The sequence below is a fragment of the Nicotiana tomentosiformis genome, chromosome 8 (genome assembly GCF_000390325.3).
Source record: "Nicotiana tomentosiformis chromosome 8, ASM39032v3, whole genome shotgun sequence".
NCBI lineage: Eukaryota > Viridiplantae > Streptophyta > Magnoliopsida > Solanales > Solanaceae > Nicotiana > Nicotiana tomentosiformis.
In genome coordinates this window covers 44,204,889-44,224,400 of record NC_090819.1, presented here as the reverse complement: position 1 = coordinate 44,224,400, position 19,512 = coordinate 44,204,889, and the positions used below count along the sequence as shown (strand labels likewise).

The 19,512-nt window shown below is 40.5% G+C and overlaps 1 protein-coding gene across 1 annotated transcript; it reads left to right on the top strand.

Annotated features, from left to right (window-relative positions):
- Positions 1-499: 499 nt before the first annotated feature.
- LOC138897394 (uncharacterized) lies at positions 500-1,210 on the top strand. The gene has a single exon (XM_070183361.1). The coding sequence runs from the start codon at positions 500-502 to the stop codon at positions 1,208-1,210; it is 711 nt and encodes a 236-aa protein (XP_070039462.1).
- The last annotated feature ends 18,302 nt before the right edge of the window (positions 1,211-19,512 follow it).

Genomic DNA, 19,512 nt, shown 5'->3' with positions numbered 1-19,512 from the left:
CCCGAGAAAGATTAATCTTCTATTTTGCAGGCTTTCCACGCTTCACTATATGGTGGGCACTTTGGAATTAGGTTTGTATTGGCTGACGCTATTCAAGGATGTCCATGCCTGGGTGAAAAGTTGTGATGAGTCCCAAATAACCGGTAACATATATCGTCGTCATGAGATGCCAATGACTACAATTCAAGAGGTGGAACTGTTTGACGTATGGGGGATTGATTTTATGGGACCATTTGTCAGCTCATATGGTAGCAAGTACATATTGGTAGCAGTTGACTATGTCTCCAAATGGGTTGAAGCGGTGGCTCTTCCAATAAATGATGCTAAGGGAGTGATAGGATTTCTAAGAAAAAATATTTTCACATAGTTTGGCACTCTGAGAGCTATAATCAGTGATGGTGGAACTCATTTCTGCAATAGAGCATTCGCAAGGCTGTTAGAAAAGTATGGAGTTCGCCATAAGGTTGCCACACCTTACCACCCGCAAACGAGCGGGCAAATGGAAGTGTCCAACAGGGAAATCAAAAGTGTCCTGACCAAGACAGTGAATGTGACTCGGACTGATTGGGAAAGTAAGTTGGATGATGCGTTATGGGCTTACCGCACAACATTTAAAACCCCAATTGGTATGTCTCCGTACAAGTTGGTGTTTGGAGAAGCATTCTATCTTCCGGTGGAGCTTGAGCATAAAGCCTTATGGGCACTGCGACAGTTGAATTTCGATATGGAAACCGTAGGCATAAGTAGAGTTACAGAGTTACATGAACTCAAGGAGTTCTGGTTCCAGGAATTCGAGAGTATGAGATTGTATAAAGAAAGGATGAAGATGATGCATGTTAAGCACATTCTAGATAGGAACTTCAAACCCGGAGATCTAGTGTTGTTATACAACTCGAGATTGATTTTATTTCCGGGTAAGCTGAAATCTAGATGGTCGGGACCATTTAGAGTTGTGCAAGTGTTCCCAAGTAGAGCGGTAGAAATTGAGTCTGAAGATGGAACGAATAAGTTTAAAGTGAATAGGCAAAGGTTGAAACACTACCTTGGAATGATTGAAGAAAAATGGGAGAAAGATGTGATGTACTTGAAAGAGCCCCAATATGTGAGCAAATATCCTGAAAGCATGCGTCGTGCCGTGATGTTAAATCAGGCGCTTCCTGGGAGGCAACCCATGGTCGTGTTGAATTTGTCATGCCATGACGTTAACTAAGGTGCTTATTGGGAGGCAACCCAATTCATAGCGTAGAGTTAGTTTAGTTTTAGTTTTAGTTTTTGTGTGATAATGAGGTGGACTAACAAGTGCGTTTTGTGTGAATTTGACGTGTTTTGATAGGTTGTGGAGCTACGTGGAAGGAAGATGTGCTCGGGTGTCCTAAACAAGCTAAAAGGTTGCAAAAAGAACAAGAAAACATCGAGCCATCGCGAGGCGAAGTACAAATGGTGAGTTTTGCACAACTCATGTTGCCTAGCGAGGAAATGTCCAGACGCCGCCCCAGACCCCTCCCCGCGCTAAATTTTCAGTGCCTCTCACGCCACCTTGTGCAGTCCAACGCGCTAAGGCTAGCGCCCCTGATGGCGCCTCGTGTGATATTATCGTTGCTGCCCACACCGCCTCGCGCCAAGGCCCAGGTAAGTCTTTAAAATAAAATAATAATCCAGCATTAACATCAATTAAAATAATCCAGCATTAACATCAAACACACACACTCATAACATAACCCCTTAATACCTAAATTCTCTCTTCCCCACCCCACTGTAGTGTCCCCTCCAACAACACACACACGCACTGCCACCATCTCAACCCACTGCCTCGCCACTCTCTCAACCACCAGGTATAGTTCTCTCTCTCTCCTCTTTTCTATCTTTTTCTATGTAAATTTTAGTGTTGGGTAATATGCTCTACAAGGTACAACAATGGTGCAGTTGTGCTAAAAATTATCCAACCCCGAATATCCTATAAGATATCTTGTGATTGTTGTAACGAGTGTTTCACACTCGATTCCCAAGTTGATTTGGGAGGGTGGAGCAATCCTTCAGCCACAAAGAAACTCACACACAAATAATGCCTACAAGGTGCTCGATAAATTTCCTCATTGGCGATTTTAGTCCCATTTGGAGCCTGAGTCTTTGGAATAGATTGTTTTGTGTTAGGAGAGCATGATTGATATGAAAACCTAAGTGTGGGGTGACTCTACGAAGTTGGTGTGGATTGATAAAGTGTGTTTGCAATGACATACGAGCTATGTGTAGTACCGAAATTTAGATGCTAATACACTTACTTGATGAAGGCGAAGTCTGAGAAGCCTATGGTTTAAAGTAATTAGCATATCTTATAGCTTTAAGTGTGGGGTCACTCCGACCTTATTTTTGTGATAGTTGTTTCCTTCCATTAACAATTGGCATGGTTGATAGGTACGTGCAATATGGGTCGTCCAACAGCTAGTTCTAAGGCACCGGCTAAGGCCAAGGCACCACCAAGGCAAAGGCTACCTCGTCAGGCACATCGCCAAAGAAAAGGACCAAAGTTGAGGCTACGTCTGGTAGTCACAGTGGTAAAGGAAAGCAAGGGGCTTCTGCTTCTACCGGGGCACAACCTCAAGAGAGAGCGACTCGTGAGTATGGCATCAAGAGTGTGCCCCCATATGGGAGAGCATTTTACAGGAAGTGTCGCCCAAACTCATATCTCCCTAATTTTACAGTTGATGAGCAAAAATTGAAGTCATGTTACCCTTAGATTTGGGAAATAGTACATGAACTAGGATTGGGTTTTGTGTTTAAAAATCCGGGAGAGGCAAACTTTAGCTTAGTACGCGAGTTCTATGCCGGGTGGAACCTTGAAGATAAGGAGCAATTGGTACCTATTCGTGGGAGGATGATTGATATTTCGGCAAGTGCATTATGTAGATTTTTGGATGCACCTGATGTCCTATGTAGTCCGTTGTGTGACTTTATTGACCGGCCTTCTTACAAAGATATAGGCACACACTGTGTGGTGTTAATTCGAATGCGGTGTAAACACGAGACAAAAAATACAACACCCGTACTTCTCTGCCTAAAGTGAAGTTTACAAAAATTGCTAAAGTATGGTTGCGCTTGGTGAACACGAGACTACTTCCATGTGATCATGATTCTGCTGTTGTCCGCGAGAGAGTATGTCTAGTGTATTTCTTGATGAAAGGGTGGACGGCGAATATGGGCCAGTTGATACGTAGTCAGATGGAACAATCTCGAAAGGGCATGCTTACTAGGATATGCTTTGTGAATATGCTTACGCAATACTTGCTTAAAGAGCAGGTGGATGAGGAGCCAAGGTTTTACTTGTTGATTCCATCCACATCTCGAGCTACCGATATTGTTGTTATTCGTGGGCTATATGAGGAAGATGGTACGGCATTGACTACAGCGGAGCATTAGGCTCGCGATGAGAGCGTTCTGGTTCATTTGTATAGGATGATGGATTTTCAGTTAAGGATTGGGGGTAGGCCTGCTACTTCAGAGGAGAGGACTCAGCTGACTGAGCAGTTCCCGCTCACCTCACCGGCACAACGATTGGTTGGTTTAGCTGCGGGTCAGGGGGTGCTACCAGAAGAAGATATCAACACTCTAGAGCATTCAGTACAGGGTGACGGGGAGTAGGTTGATCCAACAGTTGAGCCAGCGGTTGATGCCACTGGTGAGGATCTGGGTTATGATGTTGATGAGGCTGACCGGGCCTTCTTCGATGAGGGCCATCGTCTCGAGGATTGATCGGGGAGTTTTTTATTCACCCTTTCTACTTTAATTATGCATTGGGGACACTGCATGTTTTAAGTGTGGGGTGGGTAACTCTCATTGTGCATAGTAGGAATAGATTAGTAACCTTATTAGCTTCTTATATTTTTAATTTTAGCTTCTTATATTTTTAATTTCTAGCTTCTTATATTTTTAATTTCTAGCTTCTTATTTTCTTTATTGTTAGCTTCTTGTTTTATTATTTTAGGATACTCTAAAATAGTATTAAGTAGTGTAGTAGTTTTTATTTTTTGGTTTTTTTATTTTCGAAAAAAAAAGAAAAAAATGGACTTTTCTCGACGATGGATCTCCTAGACAGTTTTCTTGAGGGATTAAAGTCTAAACAAAAAATACAAAAAAATTAGAAAATAGAAAATACAAAAATATGTCTATTTTTTATTTTTCTTAGGTAGTAATAATCCCTCGTGGTTTTTCTTTGTACCTCAGTTCTTTTTCATGGGATGTAACTTGAACCGGGTAGTAGATTTATTTTTTTATTTTTACTTTTAGAATAGTATGTAGGAAATAAAGGAGAAGAATTGATGTGATTTGCACCCTTTGACTTGTTTGATGGTTGCATACTTAGGTTTTGGCATGCGTTTCACCTTCCCTTAGCTTTAAATATATGACGATGCCTTGGTAAAAATGAATAGCATGTGGTATAACTCCTATGTCTCGGTTGCTTTACTTGTGTTCACTTTGTGCTTTATGCTTAATATATCTCTTGGCCTTGTGAATACTTGTTTGAGTGAGAGTCCGAATGAAACTGTCATTAGTGAGTCATGTGCCATGTGTGAAGTGAGTTCTTTGTATAGTCCATGTTATTGCATTTGAGTCTAGAACTTGCCCGGAATATGAAGTAACGCGAAATCCTAGGTGTTGCTCGATTTGAAAAGTGAATTAAAGTGAAATCCTCGTGAGATAATTCCATATATTTTTATGTTATTTACCCTACTTGCTTGTTGTTTGGATGCTAATTTGTGCGACAATTGCGCTTAATAGAGCTTATTTCACGTGTAGGAATGCTTGAACATGAATTGGAGAAAAGTGGCACGATATGGTACCTCGGAGCTACAAAATGGAGCAATAAAAGAAGACGTGCAAGGAAATGAAAAGTCATGGCCATAGACAGTGCAAGGTATTGTCCAGGGCATTATCATTGGCTCCCCAAACAATGCCTCACGCAGAAACAATGGCGCCATAGATAGTGCCTCGCGCAGAAATATTGGTGCCCCAGACAGTGCCTCGTGCCGATGATGGCATCCGAGCAAATTTTAATTCCTCACTAGTTTTGGACATGTAGACTTCGGCCCCTACCCTATAAATACCTCTTAAAGTTAGTTTTTGAAGGGTTAGACATCATTAGAGAGGCAAGAGGCTATGGAATACTTTGGAAGCACGAATCACTCGAGTTTTTCTCCCCGCTTTCCTTTTATTTCTAGTTTAATGCTCTTAGATATTACTATGATTATCTACATAATTATGAGTAGCTAAACCCGTCATCTACGGTTGATGGAACCAATTGTTGGATGAAGTCTTGATTGCATTTTGATATAATGGAGCCGTTTTTACTCTTTAATTGTTCGACTATGTATTTCTTGTGGTTAATTGAAGGCCCCTTGATTAATCGTGTCTAGTTATCTTGTGTTTCTTGAGAAAGAACACTTTGATTAGATTGTATGTTGAACAACGCCACTTTCGAGTAAGCTAAGATATTAATTATTCGAATTTAAAAGCAGGATTAGAGATAACGAAGTTTTGGCGAAAATACTTCTAGTAAATTATCGTAATTGATCAAGATATAATTGCGGTAAACAAGAACTCATTATCTTTAGAGAGTGTTATGGCGAGATTATAGCTAGCGTGTCTGGAATTAATCCGACAATTGGGGAAATCGTAAACCCTAGATCCTTTTATCCTTGAATTCAACCTCATTCTTGCTAATTGATAGTTTTTATTGTCATTTTTCCTTAGTTAAGTAATTTTTGTTAATTCAAAAATCAAATCTTGAACTCTGAAAGTTGTCTAAGCTTATTATTAGTGATACTGGAAAGTTGTAGCAAATAGGTTAGTTCCCTGTGGGATTCGACTCCGGACTCTTGAATCAGATATTTTTACAGCGATCGCTTAGTCCTTTTTATAAGGCATAGTTGGGCGTGATCAGCTCTCTAAGTCCAAAATCACCATACGGAGCTATTGGAACCGTCAAAACTCCATTCCGGAGTCGTCTACACAAAAGTCAAACTGTAGTTAACTGTTTTTATTTAAGCCTCCAACTTAGGGACTATGTGTCCCATTTCACTCTAAAACGCACCCGAAACCAAAACCAAACATCCCTGGCAAGTCACATAACCATGATACAACATACAAGAGGCAATAAATAGGGGACCGGGGCTAAAATACTCAAAATAACCGGCTGGGTTGTTACACTATTGTTGGCTTGCCTAGCAAGTGAAATGTTAGGCGCCATCATGGTCTCGAGGGTGGGATTCTAAGTCGTGATAAGTTGGTGTCAGAGCACTAGGTTTCCTAGGTCTGACGAGTCATGAGCAAACTTAGTATAGTCTAGAGGATCGGTACGGAGGCGTCCGTACTTATCTTCCAGAGGCTATAAGGCTTTAGGTAAATTTCACTTCTTTCTTTCTCTATCGTACGATTTTATTCTATCATTGATGTTTGAATCATTCCATTCTTGTTCTCTCATAGATGATGAGAACATGCACAACATCTATAGCTGGGCAGGAGCCGGATCCCCTTGTTGTAGCCACTATTAGGGGTAGGGGTAGGGGCCGAGGCAGAGGCAGAGCTCAGCCTAGAGCACGTGCAACATCACCCACTGTGGAGACTTAAATTGATAATGAGGAGGAGATCCAAGTTCAAACAATGGCCGTAGATATTGTTAGATGGATCGAGATGATTTGTAGTCAGGATAGAGAGGCGGTATCTGAGAAGAGAACTCGTCAGTTTGAGGGTTTCAGTGGTGCCTCATCTGGAGGTAGTGGTTCTTTTGGTAGAGGCCATCTTCCTAGGCTGATTCAGTCAGCACTCCAAGCATCCCATGGGGCTTCAAGCAGTTGTGGTTCACATGTTTATTGTCTGGAGCAGACAGCATTCAGTGCACCTTCAGATTCTATTAATGCACCACCGCTATAGGGTTACTATAGTGGTTATCCGGTCTGTTAGGGTCAGTCTCTACTTCAGTAGACTCAGCAGTCAAGAGAGTTCTTTGAGTGTGGAGGTACATGTCACATTAAGTAATATTGTCCTAGATTGATGAGTATCAGACCTCAATAGGGTTCTCGTGCCATTATGCCGGCACTGGTTGCTTTACCGCCCGCACAACCAGCTACATGCAGGGGTCAGCCAGCTAGAGCTGGAGGTTAGGCCATTAGAAGTGGAGGCCGGCTAGCTAGAGGCCATCTGAGAGGTGTAGGTTAGAGTAGTGGGGCCCAACCCTATTTTTATGTATTTCTAGCCAGGCTTGAGGCAGAGTCATCTGACGCCGTCATCACAGGTATTGTTTCGGTTTTCCATAGGGATGCCTCAGTCTTATTTGATCCAGGCTCTACCTATTTATACGTGTCACCCTATTTTGATTTATATCTGGTTAATTTTTCGTGATTCTTTGAGTGCTCCTGTCTATGTGTCCACGCTTGTGGGAGATTCTATTGTAGTAGATCATGTTTATCGTTCGTGTGTGGTTTCTATCGGGATCCTTGAGAATAGTGTAGATATTCTACTTCTTGATATGGTGGACTTTGATATTATTTTGGGCATGGATTGTTGTCACCTTATCACGCTATTTTGGACTGTCAAGCCAAGATGGTGAATTTAGCCATGCCGGAGTTGCCTCAATTTGAGTTGAGAGGGACTCTTGGCCATTTTACTAGCAGGGCTATTTCTTATGTAAAGGCTCGACATATGGTCAAGAAGGGATGTCTAGCATATTTGGCATATATCCGTGATCCTAGTGCGGAGGTTCCTTCCATGGATTCAGTACCAGTTGTGCGCGAGTTTCCAGAGGTGTTTTCTGTAGATTTGTCGGGGATGCCACCCGATAGAGATATCGACTTATGTATTGACTTGGCTCCGGCACTCAACCCATTTCTATTCCACCATACTGTATGACCCCAACTGAGTTGAAGGAACTGAAGGAGCAATTGCAGTATGTGCTTGAAAAGGATTCATTAGACCTAGTGTCTCTCCCTGGGGTGCATCAGTGTTGTTTGTAAAGAAGAAGGATGGTTCGATGAGGAAGTGTATAGATTATCGGCAGTTAAACAAAGTCACTATCAAGAACAAGTATTCGTTGCATAGGATTGATGATTATTTGATCAGCTTCAGGGTGCCAAAGTGTTTTCAAAGAATGATTTGAGATATGACTACCATCAGTTGAAGATTAGGGCATCGGATGTCCCTAAGACAGCGTTTCAGACTCGGTATGGTCATTATGAGTTCCTAGTGATGTCATTTGGCTTGACAAATGCCCAACAACATTTATGGATTTGATGAACTAGGTATTCTAGCCTTACTTGGATTCTTTTGTGATCGTCTTCATTGATGATATTTTGGTTCACTCCCGTAGTTGAGAGGAGCATGAGCAGCATCTGTGGATCGTACTTCAAACTCAGAGAGATAGTAAGTTATATGCCAAGTTTTTGCAGTTGAGTTTTGGTTGGATTCGGTTGCCTTTATGGGCAATGTTGTATCTTCCGAGGTCATTAAAGTGGATCCTAAGAAGATTGAAGCAGCTCAGAACTAGCCTAGACTTATTTCAGCTATAGAGATTCGGATCTTCTTGGGTTTGGCAGGTTATTATCGCCGATTCGTGGAGGGGTTTTCATCTATCTCAACCCCATTGACCAAGTTGATCCAGAAGGGTGCTCTTTTTAGATGGTCCGATGAGTGTGAGTTGAGTTTTCAGAATCTCAAGACTGCTTTGACCACAACTCCAATTCTAGTTTTGCCGTTAGCATCAGATTCATATGTAGTTTATTATGATGCTTCACGGATTGGCATCAGATGTGTCTTGATGCAGGAGGGTAGGCTGATCGCTTATGCTTTGCGTCAGCTAAAGGTTCACGAGAAGAACTACCCCGTTCATAATCTAGAGTTGACAGTTATTGTTCATGCATTGAAGATTTGGAGGCACTACCTTTACGGCATGCCGTGTGAGGTATTCATGTATCATTAGAGTCTACAACACTTCTTTAGGCAAAATGATCTAAACTTGAGGAAGCGGAGGTGGTTAGACCTATTAAAAGACTATGATATTACTATTTTGTACCATCGCGGGAAGACTAATGTGGTGGTCAATGCCTTAAGCAGAAAGGCTGAGAGTATGTGTAGCCTTGCGTGGTTTCTCGGTCTTCTTTGTATGAGCGCATCAGAGAGCGTCATTATGACGACCCCACTTGCTTATCCATAAGGACACAATGCAACACGGCGATACCAAGGAGGTTTCTATTGGATATTATGGGGTGTTGCGGATGCAGGGTCGGATTTGTTTGCCCAATATGGATGGGCTTCGTGAGTTGATTCTTGAGGAGGCCCACAGTTCGTGATATTCCATTCATCCGGGTGCCGCCAAGATGTATCAGGATTTGAGACAGCATTATTGGTGGAGAAGAATGAAGAAAAATATAGTAGAGTATGTGGCTCGATGTTTGAATTGTCAACAGATAAAATACGAGTATCAGAGGCCGGGCGGTTTGCTTTAGAGTCTTGAGATTCCAATGATTTGGTTTGAGCCGGGAGAGGCTAGGTTGTTGGGTACTGATTTGGTTCGGAATGCCTGGAAGAAAATCAAGTTGATTTAGGATCAACTTCATACAGCCAAGTCTAGGCAGAAGAGTTATGCTGATCGGAGGGCTCGTGATGTAGCATTCATGCTGGGAGAGAGGATTTTGTTATGGGTTTCACTCATGAAGGATGTGATGAGGTTCGGGAAGAAGGGAAAGTTGAGCCCTAGGTATATTGGTCCTTTTGTAATCCTTGAGAGAGTTGGTGAGGTGGCCTACAAACTTGCATTATCACCCAACTTATCGGCAGTTCACCCGGTGTTCCATGTTTTCATGCTTCGGAAGTATCACGGTGATCTGTCCCATATATTAAATTTGAGCTATGTCCAATTGGACAAGGATTTGACTTATGAGGAGGAGTCAGTGGCAATTCTAGCCCGGTAGGTTCGGAAGTTGAGGTCTAAGAGTTATCCTTCTGTGAGAGTGCAGAGTAGAGGTCAGCCGATCGAGGAAGCTACGTGGGAGTCCGAGTTCGATATGCGGAGTAGATACCCATACATTTTCATCAGTTCAAGTACTTTTCTATGTCCGTTCGAGGACAAACGTTTCTTTTAGAGGTGGAGAATGTGATGACCCGATAGGTCATTTTGAGTACTAGCCCTTATTTTTGTGTTCCGAGACCTCTATTAGCTCCATTTGATGTTCCTCGAGTTGCATGCATAGTCTGTGTCTTTTTTCCGAAAAGTTTTTTACGTAAAAAATTGAAGCAAATATGATTTTTTAGCTTTAAAACAACTTGAATTGACTACGATCAATATTTTTTGAAAATGACCCAGGATCGGTATTTTGACGATTTTGATAGGTCTGTATTGTGATTTTGGACTTAGGCGTATGCCTGAAATTGAAATCAGAGGTCCCTAGGGTGATTTGACTCATTTTGCCAAAAGCTTGTAAATTGAAGGTTTGGAAATTTCCTAGGTTCGACCGAAGGTTGACTTTATGATTATCGGGTTCGGATTTTGGTTACGGGACTTGGTATATGTCTGTTTTGCTATTTGAAACTTGTCTGCAAAATTTGGTGCAAATCGGAGGTTGTTTGATTTGATGCGGACGCTTGGTTGTGATTTTAGAAGTTCTTGAGTGTTCTTTGAAATTTCATGCATTTTGACGTCTGATTCGTGGTTCTAGGAGTTATGTTGGTGTTTTGATTATGCGAGCGAGTTCGTATGGTGTTATTGCACTTGTTTGCTTTGTAAGGCCCCGTACAGTTTTGCCAAGAAATTTAAGGTTTCGTGGTGTCGAGGTAGGCTAATGGGTTTGAGGATTGTAGAAAACGAGCCATGGTATGTACTTTTTGGGTTGAAGAATACACTAAAGTGTTGATGGGAATTTTTGGCAGAAGAAGGCGATTCTGCGGTCAATTTCGCGATCGCAGAACGGTTCCGCGGACCGCATAGGCATCGCAAAGTGGAGCAGAGAATGGGCAAATTTTGAAAAACAGTTCTGTTGGCCGCATAATCATTTTGCTGGTTGCAGAAAAATTTTGCTGCCTACATAACCATTCTACTATCCACATAATCGATTCTTCTGCCCACAAAATGATTTTGCTGCTCACATAACGATTTTGCTGCCTATATAACGATTCTGCTACCACATAATTGACTCCGGGGATCATTTTGGAAAATTTCTTATCCGACCCTTTTGATATAAGACCTTAGGGGGTCATTTTACAAGGTAAAATCTGATTTTTTTGAGAGAGGAGAGAACTATTTTAGAGAGAGAAGGCGAAGACCTAGCATGCTAATCATTTCTTCTTGCCCCAATCTTCAAGAATCAAGGAATCCAATCACAAGATCTTCATCTAAGAGGTAAGGTTCTACTCCCTAGCCCAAAATTTTAGGATTTGGACTAAAAGTAGGTCATGAGAAGTATGATTCTTAGATTTGGGAGGTACTCTTTATGGATGAATGTACCTATAAGGGTGGTAGGGAGGTTGTCGAACTAAATTGGGTGAATGATTTGTTGTGGTATGAAAGGATTCCACCATAGAAACCTTGTAGTGTAATTTGCACACCTAGTGCTTGATGAAATGCCTAAGTGAGCTGAAACCATGGATCTCTCCTTAATTATGGTTCAATTTTGTTATATCTCTAGTTGATTGGAATTGCTAGAAGTGTTGGGATGTTGTGGTAATCTAAAGGAAGCTCAAGCAAGGTATGTTGGCTAAACTTCTCTCTTAAAATTGAATCCCACGATGTTCTTGTAAGTCCCGAGTTGTTCATTATAAATTGACTATTCCGAATAAGCTTTGTGCCGAAAGAGATATGTTCAATATGTGTTCCGAATGCTCTTATCATGTAATGTTATCTTTCGGGAATGCGTTCAAAGTATGGGTTGTGTATTAAAATGTTATGGTTTTGAGTCGTTTTTCAAATGAAAGTTATGATGCCAAATTGTGTGAGAAAAACTCGATGTGCTTAAGACTCTTAATTGGTCATATGTGTATCTAAGGTCTAGATTAGAAATGCCTTGTTGTTGATAACCCATAAAGATGATGAAAAGTGAAAGAAGTGGGTTGGAGATGTAAAGTGTGGCTACCGTGCCAATAATAAAAGTTATATTTGTGGCCAATGGTGCCAATGAAATGAAATTATGCGAGAACGGTTATGAAATGAGCCTTGATTCAACTGCTCCAAATTGACTTCGAAAATAGATTTGCCTAAAAGCTTATGTGCTCAAGTCATGCCCAAAGGTGGTTGTTTTAACTAATTCTATGCTTTGTAAGTATTTCCAATGTGGTTTGAGCTCTTACATAATCATGAGTTGAAACTGTGTATTGCCCTTTTGGGGAAAAGTATTTCAAGAATAAATGGTGTGTTACTCGTTTATGATTTTAACTTGCACTTTGATTGCCAATCATTTTACTTCACTTCTTGGAAAGAAATCTATTGTGTTTAAAGCCTTCATTACTAATGAACCTAAAGTTGTGATTTTCGGAATATTCTATATGTTGATATTTATGATGACGATCCATGAAAGGAAAGATATGAAAGTGTGGAATATAAAATATGGCCATTGTGCCATGAAAGAAGAATCATATGTAAGGCCAAGAGAGCCAATGAAATAATGATGTTGTAAGTGGTTGAAAGTACGAATGAAGTGATATATGGTGTGGAAGGTTATGAGATGAACGTATTTGTACTTTTGTTTCCAATGTGTTATAAGCTCCTACATTCTCATGAGTAAAGGCTATGGTGTTCCTAAATGTTTTAAATGCTCTTAATGTTCTATGATCACCCATGGCAAGTACAAGTAAGTGATAGTATGAACATAAAATGTGACCGCTTGCCAAGATGAGAATTATGAGGCATTGTATGTTTCAATGGTTTCAATCATTGTATGTATGCTTCTAAAATAATAAATGCAAATGACTTCGATGTTAAGTACCCAAGAATTATGAACCTAGCTAATGACCTCAAGATGACAAGTGAGTGAATAACGAGATGAAAGGGAGATGTCCTATGCTAAATGATGATGAACCTTAAAAAAGGAAATTGGGCTCATGTGCCATTGAAATCGACTTATTGATTCACCATGCATGTGCTAATGTAATGAGTTATGTTTATCCATGATGAGCATGAACATGAAGTATTCCAATGATACGGGAAATTACGACCTTAAATGTAATGTTAATCATGTCGCTTTGAGTTTATATATGGTTATGTGCATAATGATGTGTTATGAACCCTATGGACGGTCTATGAAATGCATAGGTGTATTGTATATGTGATCCTATAGACGGGCTATGAAACGCATAGGTGTATTGTATATGTGATCCTATGGACGGTCTATGAAATGCATAAGTGTATAGTGTATGGAATCCTATGGACGGTCTATAAAACACATAGGTGTATTGTATATGTGATCCTATGGATGGGCTATGAAACGCATAGGTGTATTGTATATGTGATCCTAGGGACGGTCTATGAAACGCATAGGTGTATTGTGTATGGAATCCTATGGACGGTCTATGAAACGCATAGGTGTATTGTGTATGGAATCCTATGGACGGTCTATGAAATGCATAGGTGTATTGTGTATGGAATTATATGGACGGTCTATGAAATGCATAGGTGTATTGTGTATGAAATGTATAGGTGTATAATATGATATGTGAACACTAAGGACGTTCTATGAAATGTATAGGTGTAAAATAAGAGAGGGATATGGACGGTCTAGTGAGACGCATTGTTAACGCAGACAATAGGTGCCACTTTCATTGCCCTTGTTTGTACATGTTGTTATATTTACATTATATTTTGTATCCCACACATAATTCATTTGGCTCAATTGATCCCAAAAGAAGTTCAAAATGGTGTAAGTATAATAAGACTTGAAATGTGATTCTATGGGACGTTTCATAGTTTCTTGATGTACTTTATTTGCCTCTTATTTGAGTTACCAGATTTTCATATGTTGTTCTGTCTGCTTTACATGCGAGTAATATTCCACATGTACTCACGTCCCTTTTGTCGGGGGCTCTGCATCTTTTAATGGATACAGGTATACTTCTATTGGATGATATGGATCTTTGATGGGGATATGCTTCACTACTCAGCTTATGGTGAGCCCGCTACAGTTCTAGTGGGTGTTTGAGTCTAGTTTGTTTTATGTACTTAGGTATCTATTGTCATAGAAGCTTCATGTACACTGTGGGTCATGTACTTAAAGTTTTGAGTTTTGTCATGTATTTATGTTCACAGTATTTACAGTTATTTATAAAGTTATGTATCCATCATGAGGAGAATTTTAGGCCATTGAGCCAAATGTATTCAATTTGAAAGTCACGATCTAATTATGTTATGGTAAATCATGCATGAGTAATGATGGGAGGTTGATGTAAATTAGACTTGCTCGACTGGGTTTACTCGGTTGAGCACCGGTCGCGCTCCCCGAGGTCGGGGCGTGATATGCATGTTTGGTTAGGAGCCCAGAGGTTCATGTTTGGTTAGGAGCACCCGTCACTACTCTACCGAGGTTAGGCTTGGCACTTACTGGGTACCGCTGTGGTGTACTCATACTATGCTTTTGCACATCTTTTTGTGCAGATCCAGGTACTCCTTACCAGCCCCGACATCAGTGAGTTACCTGTACACGGAGACTTCGAGGTATATCTGCCAGCGTCCGCAGACTCTGGAGTCCCCTTCTATCATTATTGTGTTGCTTCCTTATTTTCTTTAGACCTTGATATATATAGAGACATTGAGGATAAATTCTTAGAAGCTTGTGACTTATTTCTACCAGGTTTTGGGAGTTTTAAATTATGTAAAGTTTCAGATTTCTAATTTTTATTCCGCATTGATAGGCCTACCTAGTCTAAGAGACTAGGTGCCATCACGCCATCCTACAGAGGGAATTTGGGGTCGTGACAGGAGGGGGGCTTACCTTTCACAAACGCGGCCGGCTTTCCGCGAGCGCGAAGCTTTGTGGGAACCTGGGGGAGGCTGGACTGTTACTCTACTCGAACACGGGTTATGGCTCGCGAACACGAAGGCAAGGGGGAGCCAAGCCTTCGTGAACGCGAAGGTAACATCGCGAATGCGTAGGATTTCTGGCTGCTATTCTTCTCGAATGCGCCATGTGCTTCGCAAAAATGAAGAGCAACTGATGCCTAGTTATTAAAATAGCTGAAAGTCAGGAGTTTCTTCATTTATTACCATTTTCAAGTTTGAGGTCAGCCTAGAGGCCATTTTGAAGAGGTTTTTCATCCCCACTTCATTCGTTAGTAAATTTTAACTTGTTTCATTACATTTCCATAAACACCCTTTGATTTTAACCTTTAATCTAGGATTTTTCATGGTAGAAATTAGGGATTTGGGCGGAAATTGGGAATTTTGTAAAATTGAGATTTAGACCTCAAATTGAGGTTGAATTTCGAAACTAATCACATAACCGAGCTCATGGGTGAATGGGTAATTGGATTTTGGTCCGAATCTCGGGTTTTGACCAAGCAAGCATGGGGTTGACTTTTATTGACTTTTTCCAAAATCATTAAAGATTGAATCTTTTTCATTCGTGGGTAGTTTCTAAAGGCTATTTTGAATTATTTGAACTATATTTGGCTAGATTTGATTGGTTTGGAGGCTAAGTCTAAAGGAAAAGCCACGGTTGGGCATTGATTTGGTTGCGGAGTGAGGTAAGTATTGTGTCTAACATTGACTTGAGGGAATTAGGACTTGTTAAAGTATTTGTTATGTGTATTATGGGGGGAAGTGGCATATATGTGAGGTGACGAGTGTATATGCACCATCACGGGATTTAGCATGCGGGATTGGAGTATTTACTTCCATGTTTTCATTTGTTCCATGTTATTTTGTGTTATATGCTTTAATTGTAACACATTTTTACTTGACATCTATGTAATATTTGTTACTTGTTATTTAACTGCTACTTGCCTTGATTTGTTCATTTCCTGTGCAATTTCTGCTTATATGCTACTTGTTTCAATTTGCTTTAATTGTATATTTTAATTGTTACCTATTTTTCCTATTTTCATTGTTTGAGATTTTGAGAGGTTGGATATTCCCGTTTATATTGCATTTTTTTATTGTTTATACATTTCACCCCTCTGTGTTGTTACTTTGCAAGTATCTTTGTTGAGTTATATGAGTTAATTGTTTGACATTGTTTGGGGTACAGTTGCACGCTGCAATGGTACTGAACAATATTGAAAGATAAGAAGGAATAAGGCCAGATTATGATATGAACAAATGATGATATGGTCGGATCGGGTTGCATGCCGCAACGGATTTGATATGTTGTATTATACTTGTTTGAGATTGTAGAATCATTTTTAGTATTGTAATATGAGGCTTGAGGCTTTGTTATTCAGGGCTCTCTGGTAGTTGGTATTCAGATCCGTTTCATGAGTTTATTGCTCTATTCTATTCCTTTTTCTCCTGTTATTATTATTTTTCACATGTTATTTGTGAGTGACCTACCATAGCATCGTCACTACTTCGTTGAGGTTAGGCTTGGCACTTACAGGGTATATGGGGTAGATTGTACTCATACTATACTTCTGCACTTCTTGTGCAGATACCAGAGTTGATCCTAGCGGTGCGTAGTGAGACTGCTCGAATTCAGCTACTTGTGGAGACTTGAGGTATAGCTGCATGGTGTCCTCAGTCCTGAAGTCCCCTTCCATTCTATCATTACTGTTTATTTAGCTTTAAAATAATTATATTTTGTTCAGACTTTATCTTTAGCACTCTAGATGCTCATGTATTTGTGACTCCAGAATCTGGGATATGTTTAGATTATGTTATTCAGTATTATATCACTCTATTTCAGACTATTACAAATATTATTGTTAATGTTTTGATTCGAATTGTTAAAACTAGTTAAGTAAATTTAGCTAACTTTGGCTTGCCTAGTATCCTACAACTCAGCCCACTTGGCTTTCAATTCCTCAAATTCTACCTACAACTGAGTGGCCTTTGGTTGTGAACCATCTTTTCTTGCTCTGATTGCTCTAATCGGGCTTTAAGCTCGTCCATCTGAGCAAGTCTTGCCTCTAAAGTCGGGAGACGCTCAGCGAGTTGATCTCGTTCAACAGCAATTTAATCCCGCTCGGGAGCAAGTTCTTCTTTGGCTTGGATCATCTTGTGCAATTCCTCGGAGGCAAGAAGGTTAGCCTGAAAAGTCAAACATTAAAGTTATTGAGGATAATTTTTAGCGAAGGAAAGGGAAAAAAAGAAGAGCAAGATGATACATGAGTAACAAAGTGGTTGCTATTGATCAGACACTCCGCAGAAAGAGCCCCCATCTTTTGTTAGTTTTTGTTCGAAGCCAAAGGCTTCAAGTAGTTGGCAACTCCCACCGGATTTGAGAGTAAGTGTCACTCATTCGAAACCAAAAGAGTGACATTACGTTTACTATCGGGGTTTCAGATAGGTGCCGGGAAAATATTCTCAATGCTCCCGTGATCGGGTGGCCGAGGGGAGCGAACATATTCCATTTGTTCAGTTGGGGCCGGCGAAGATGCATGAGCTGACAGTGCTGCAGCTGGTTGTTGAAATTGGAGGTGGAGGAATGTCAGAGGTAGAACTCCTCTGGCCGGAAGCGACAATTGGGTCTCAAAAATGGGACTTTGTGTTTTCAACCATTTACATTTCTGTAAAGAGTCCTCGAATGACTTCCAATTGAGCGTCCGGTTGAGTAGGGGGAGTTTTTCTTCTTCTTTGAAGAGAAACTACCTCATCATCATCCTCGGTGTTTCTTCATCAATGGCCACTGTGATCGGTCCCACTGGGGTTTCTATTGTAGAAGGCTTCTCCTGAATTTCAGCCTTGGAGGTACGTCTTCTTTTTTTATTTTTTTCCTTAGACTAGGGACTCAGGGAAGATGAGCCACCATTGGGTCATGGGAAACCTCAACAACATGACAGACGGAAAACCCCTTTGGAAGGCCTGTGTATTATGAAAGGGAGTCAACAAATTTATACTAAGTCATGTTGGAAATTGAAAAGAAAAAAGAGAAGTTATACTTACCATAGTTCTCGGCCTTCCAGTTGAATTTGAGTGAAATTTCTTTCCACTTACTAAAATCCATCATGGAAATATCTAAAATCTTCTGTACCCATTGGGTCAGGTTCAGAACCGATGGAGGAACCCAACGGGTAGCTGAAATAATAGAAATAAAAGTTAGCAAAAAAGGGGATTTTCTTTAACATAGTAGAAAAATGATATTTAAAAAACTTACAAGTAAGGTTCCAAGATTCAAGGAAAGAAGGTGTTGTCGCTGGAAGAATGTCCCTAGTATTAATGACAAAGAACCTTTCCATCCAACCGCGATCGTTATCATCATCAACACTGGTGATTATGGCATGATTACCGCATTTGCTGAGTTTGATCATGCCTCTTCAGAAAATCTTTGGGGAATAGAGGTTGATCAGATGAGCAAGAGTGAGGGTTTCACTGGCTCGGGAGCATAGTACCCGAATAAAAGCTACCGTTCGCCATATTGACGGACCTACCTGAGCGAAGCAAATTTGGTAGTTATTGCAAAACTCAAAAATAATGGGATGGATTTTTCGGCTCATTCTTAAAGTAAAAGGGTACGTGTAAATGTACATGAATCTTGGCTTGCTGAAAGTGACCCTTTCCATTTCATTAGGGGCTAAAAGTTCAATGTATTTCCAGTCACAATCTTCTTTCACAATAGGGATACTAGCCAGACGAATGGAAGAAGGGTATCTACTAACGAACCAATTTTTGTCATTTTTAGGGTTGAAAGGTTCCTTTTGTAGTTGAAGATCCGTCTCAAAATTTAGTTGAGAGGGAATGATTGTGTTGGCAGTTGGAGGACCATCATCGGCTTCCTTGATTTTTTGCTTTTTAGAAGGGCCACCACCGATGTAAATGCCTAAGTTACTAGGGAGGTAGTAGAAGACATGATGATGGAAAATCTGAGTAAGAAAATTTTACTAAGAAAGGAAGGTTTGCAGAAAATCTTAAAGGTAATTCGAAGAACAAGAGTTTGTAAATGTGAAAGATAAAAATTGTGAGAAGTGGAGAAGCTTATAGGTGGCAGAGTTCATGGTCATCATTACCTAGAAAACTGGTGAAATTATTTGCCGAATCACGGGATAACATGTGTTCGGCTCATTAAATGCAAGGAAACATGCGTCCTTTCAAGTGTCAGAAATCGTTCAAGATTTTTCCCGCCAAGAATAGAGGTCTTATCTACTTCCCCGTAACATAGAAGTTAGTCACCGGAAAGTAGGGGGATATCTGTATGGGTAAAATTAATAAATGACAGGTGGATGTTCGTCAAGTTGACACGTGATAGTGAAGACAAATAAGATAGGAGTCAACAAATAGCTGACATCAGTTACGAACATGTGAGCGGTGCTGAATGAGTTTCGAAGACGCTGGAACCAGGAGCAAAAGTTTGAAAGGAAGATATCGGTTGGAAAGGGCAGCATTCAATGAGAAGC

Excerpts from the sequence above, each read along its gene's own strand:
- LOC138897394 (XM_070183361.1), top strand. The coding sequence starts at position 500 with ATGGAAGTGTCCAACAGGGAAATCAAAAGTGTCCTGACCAAGACAGTG.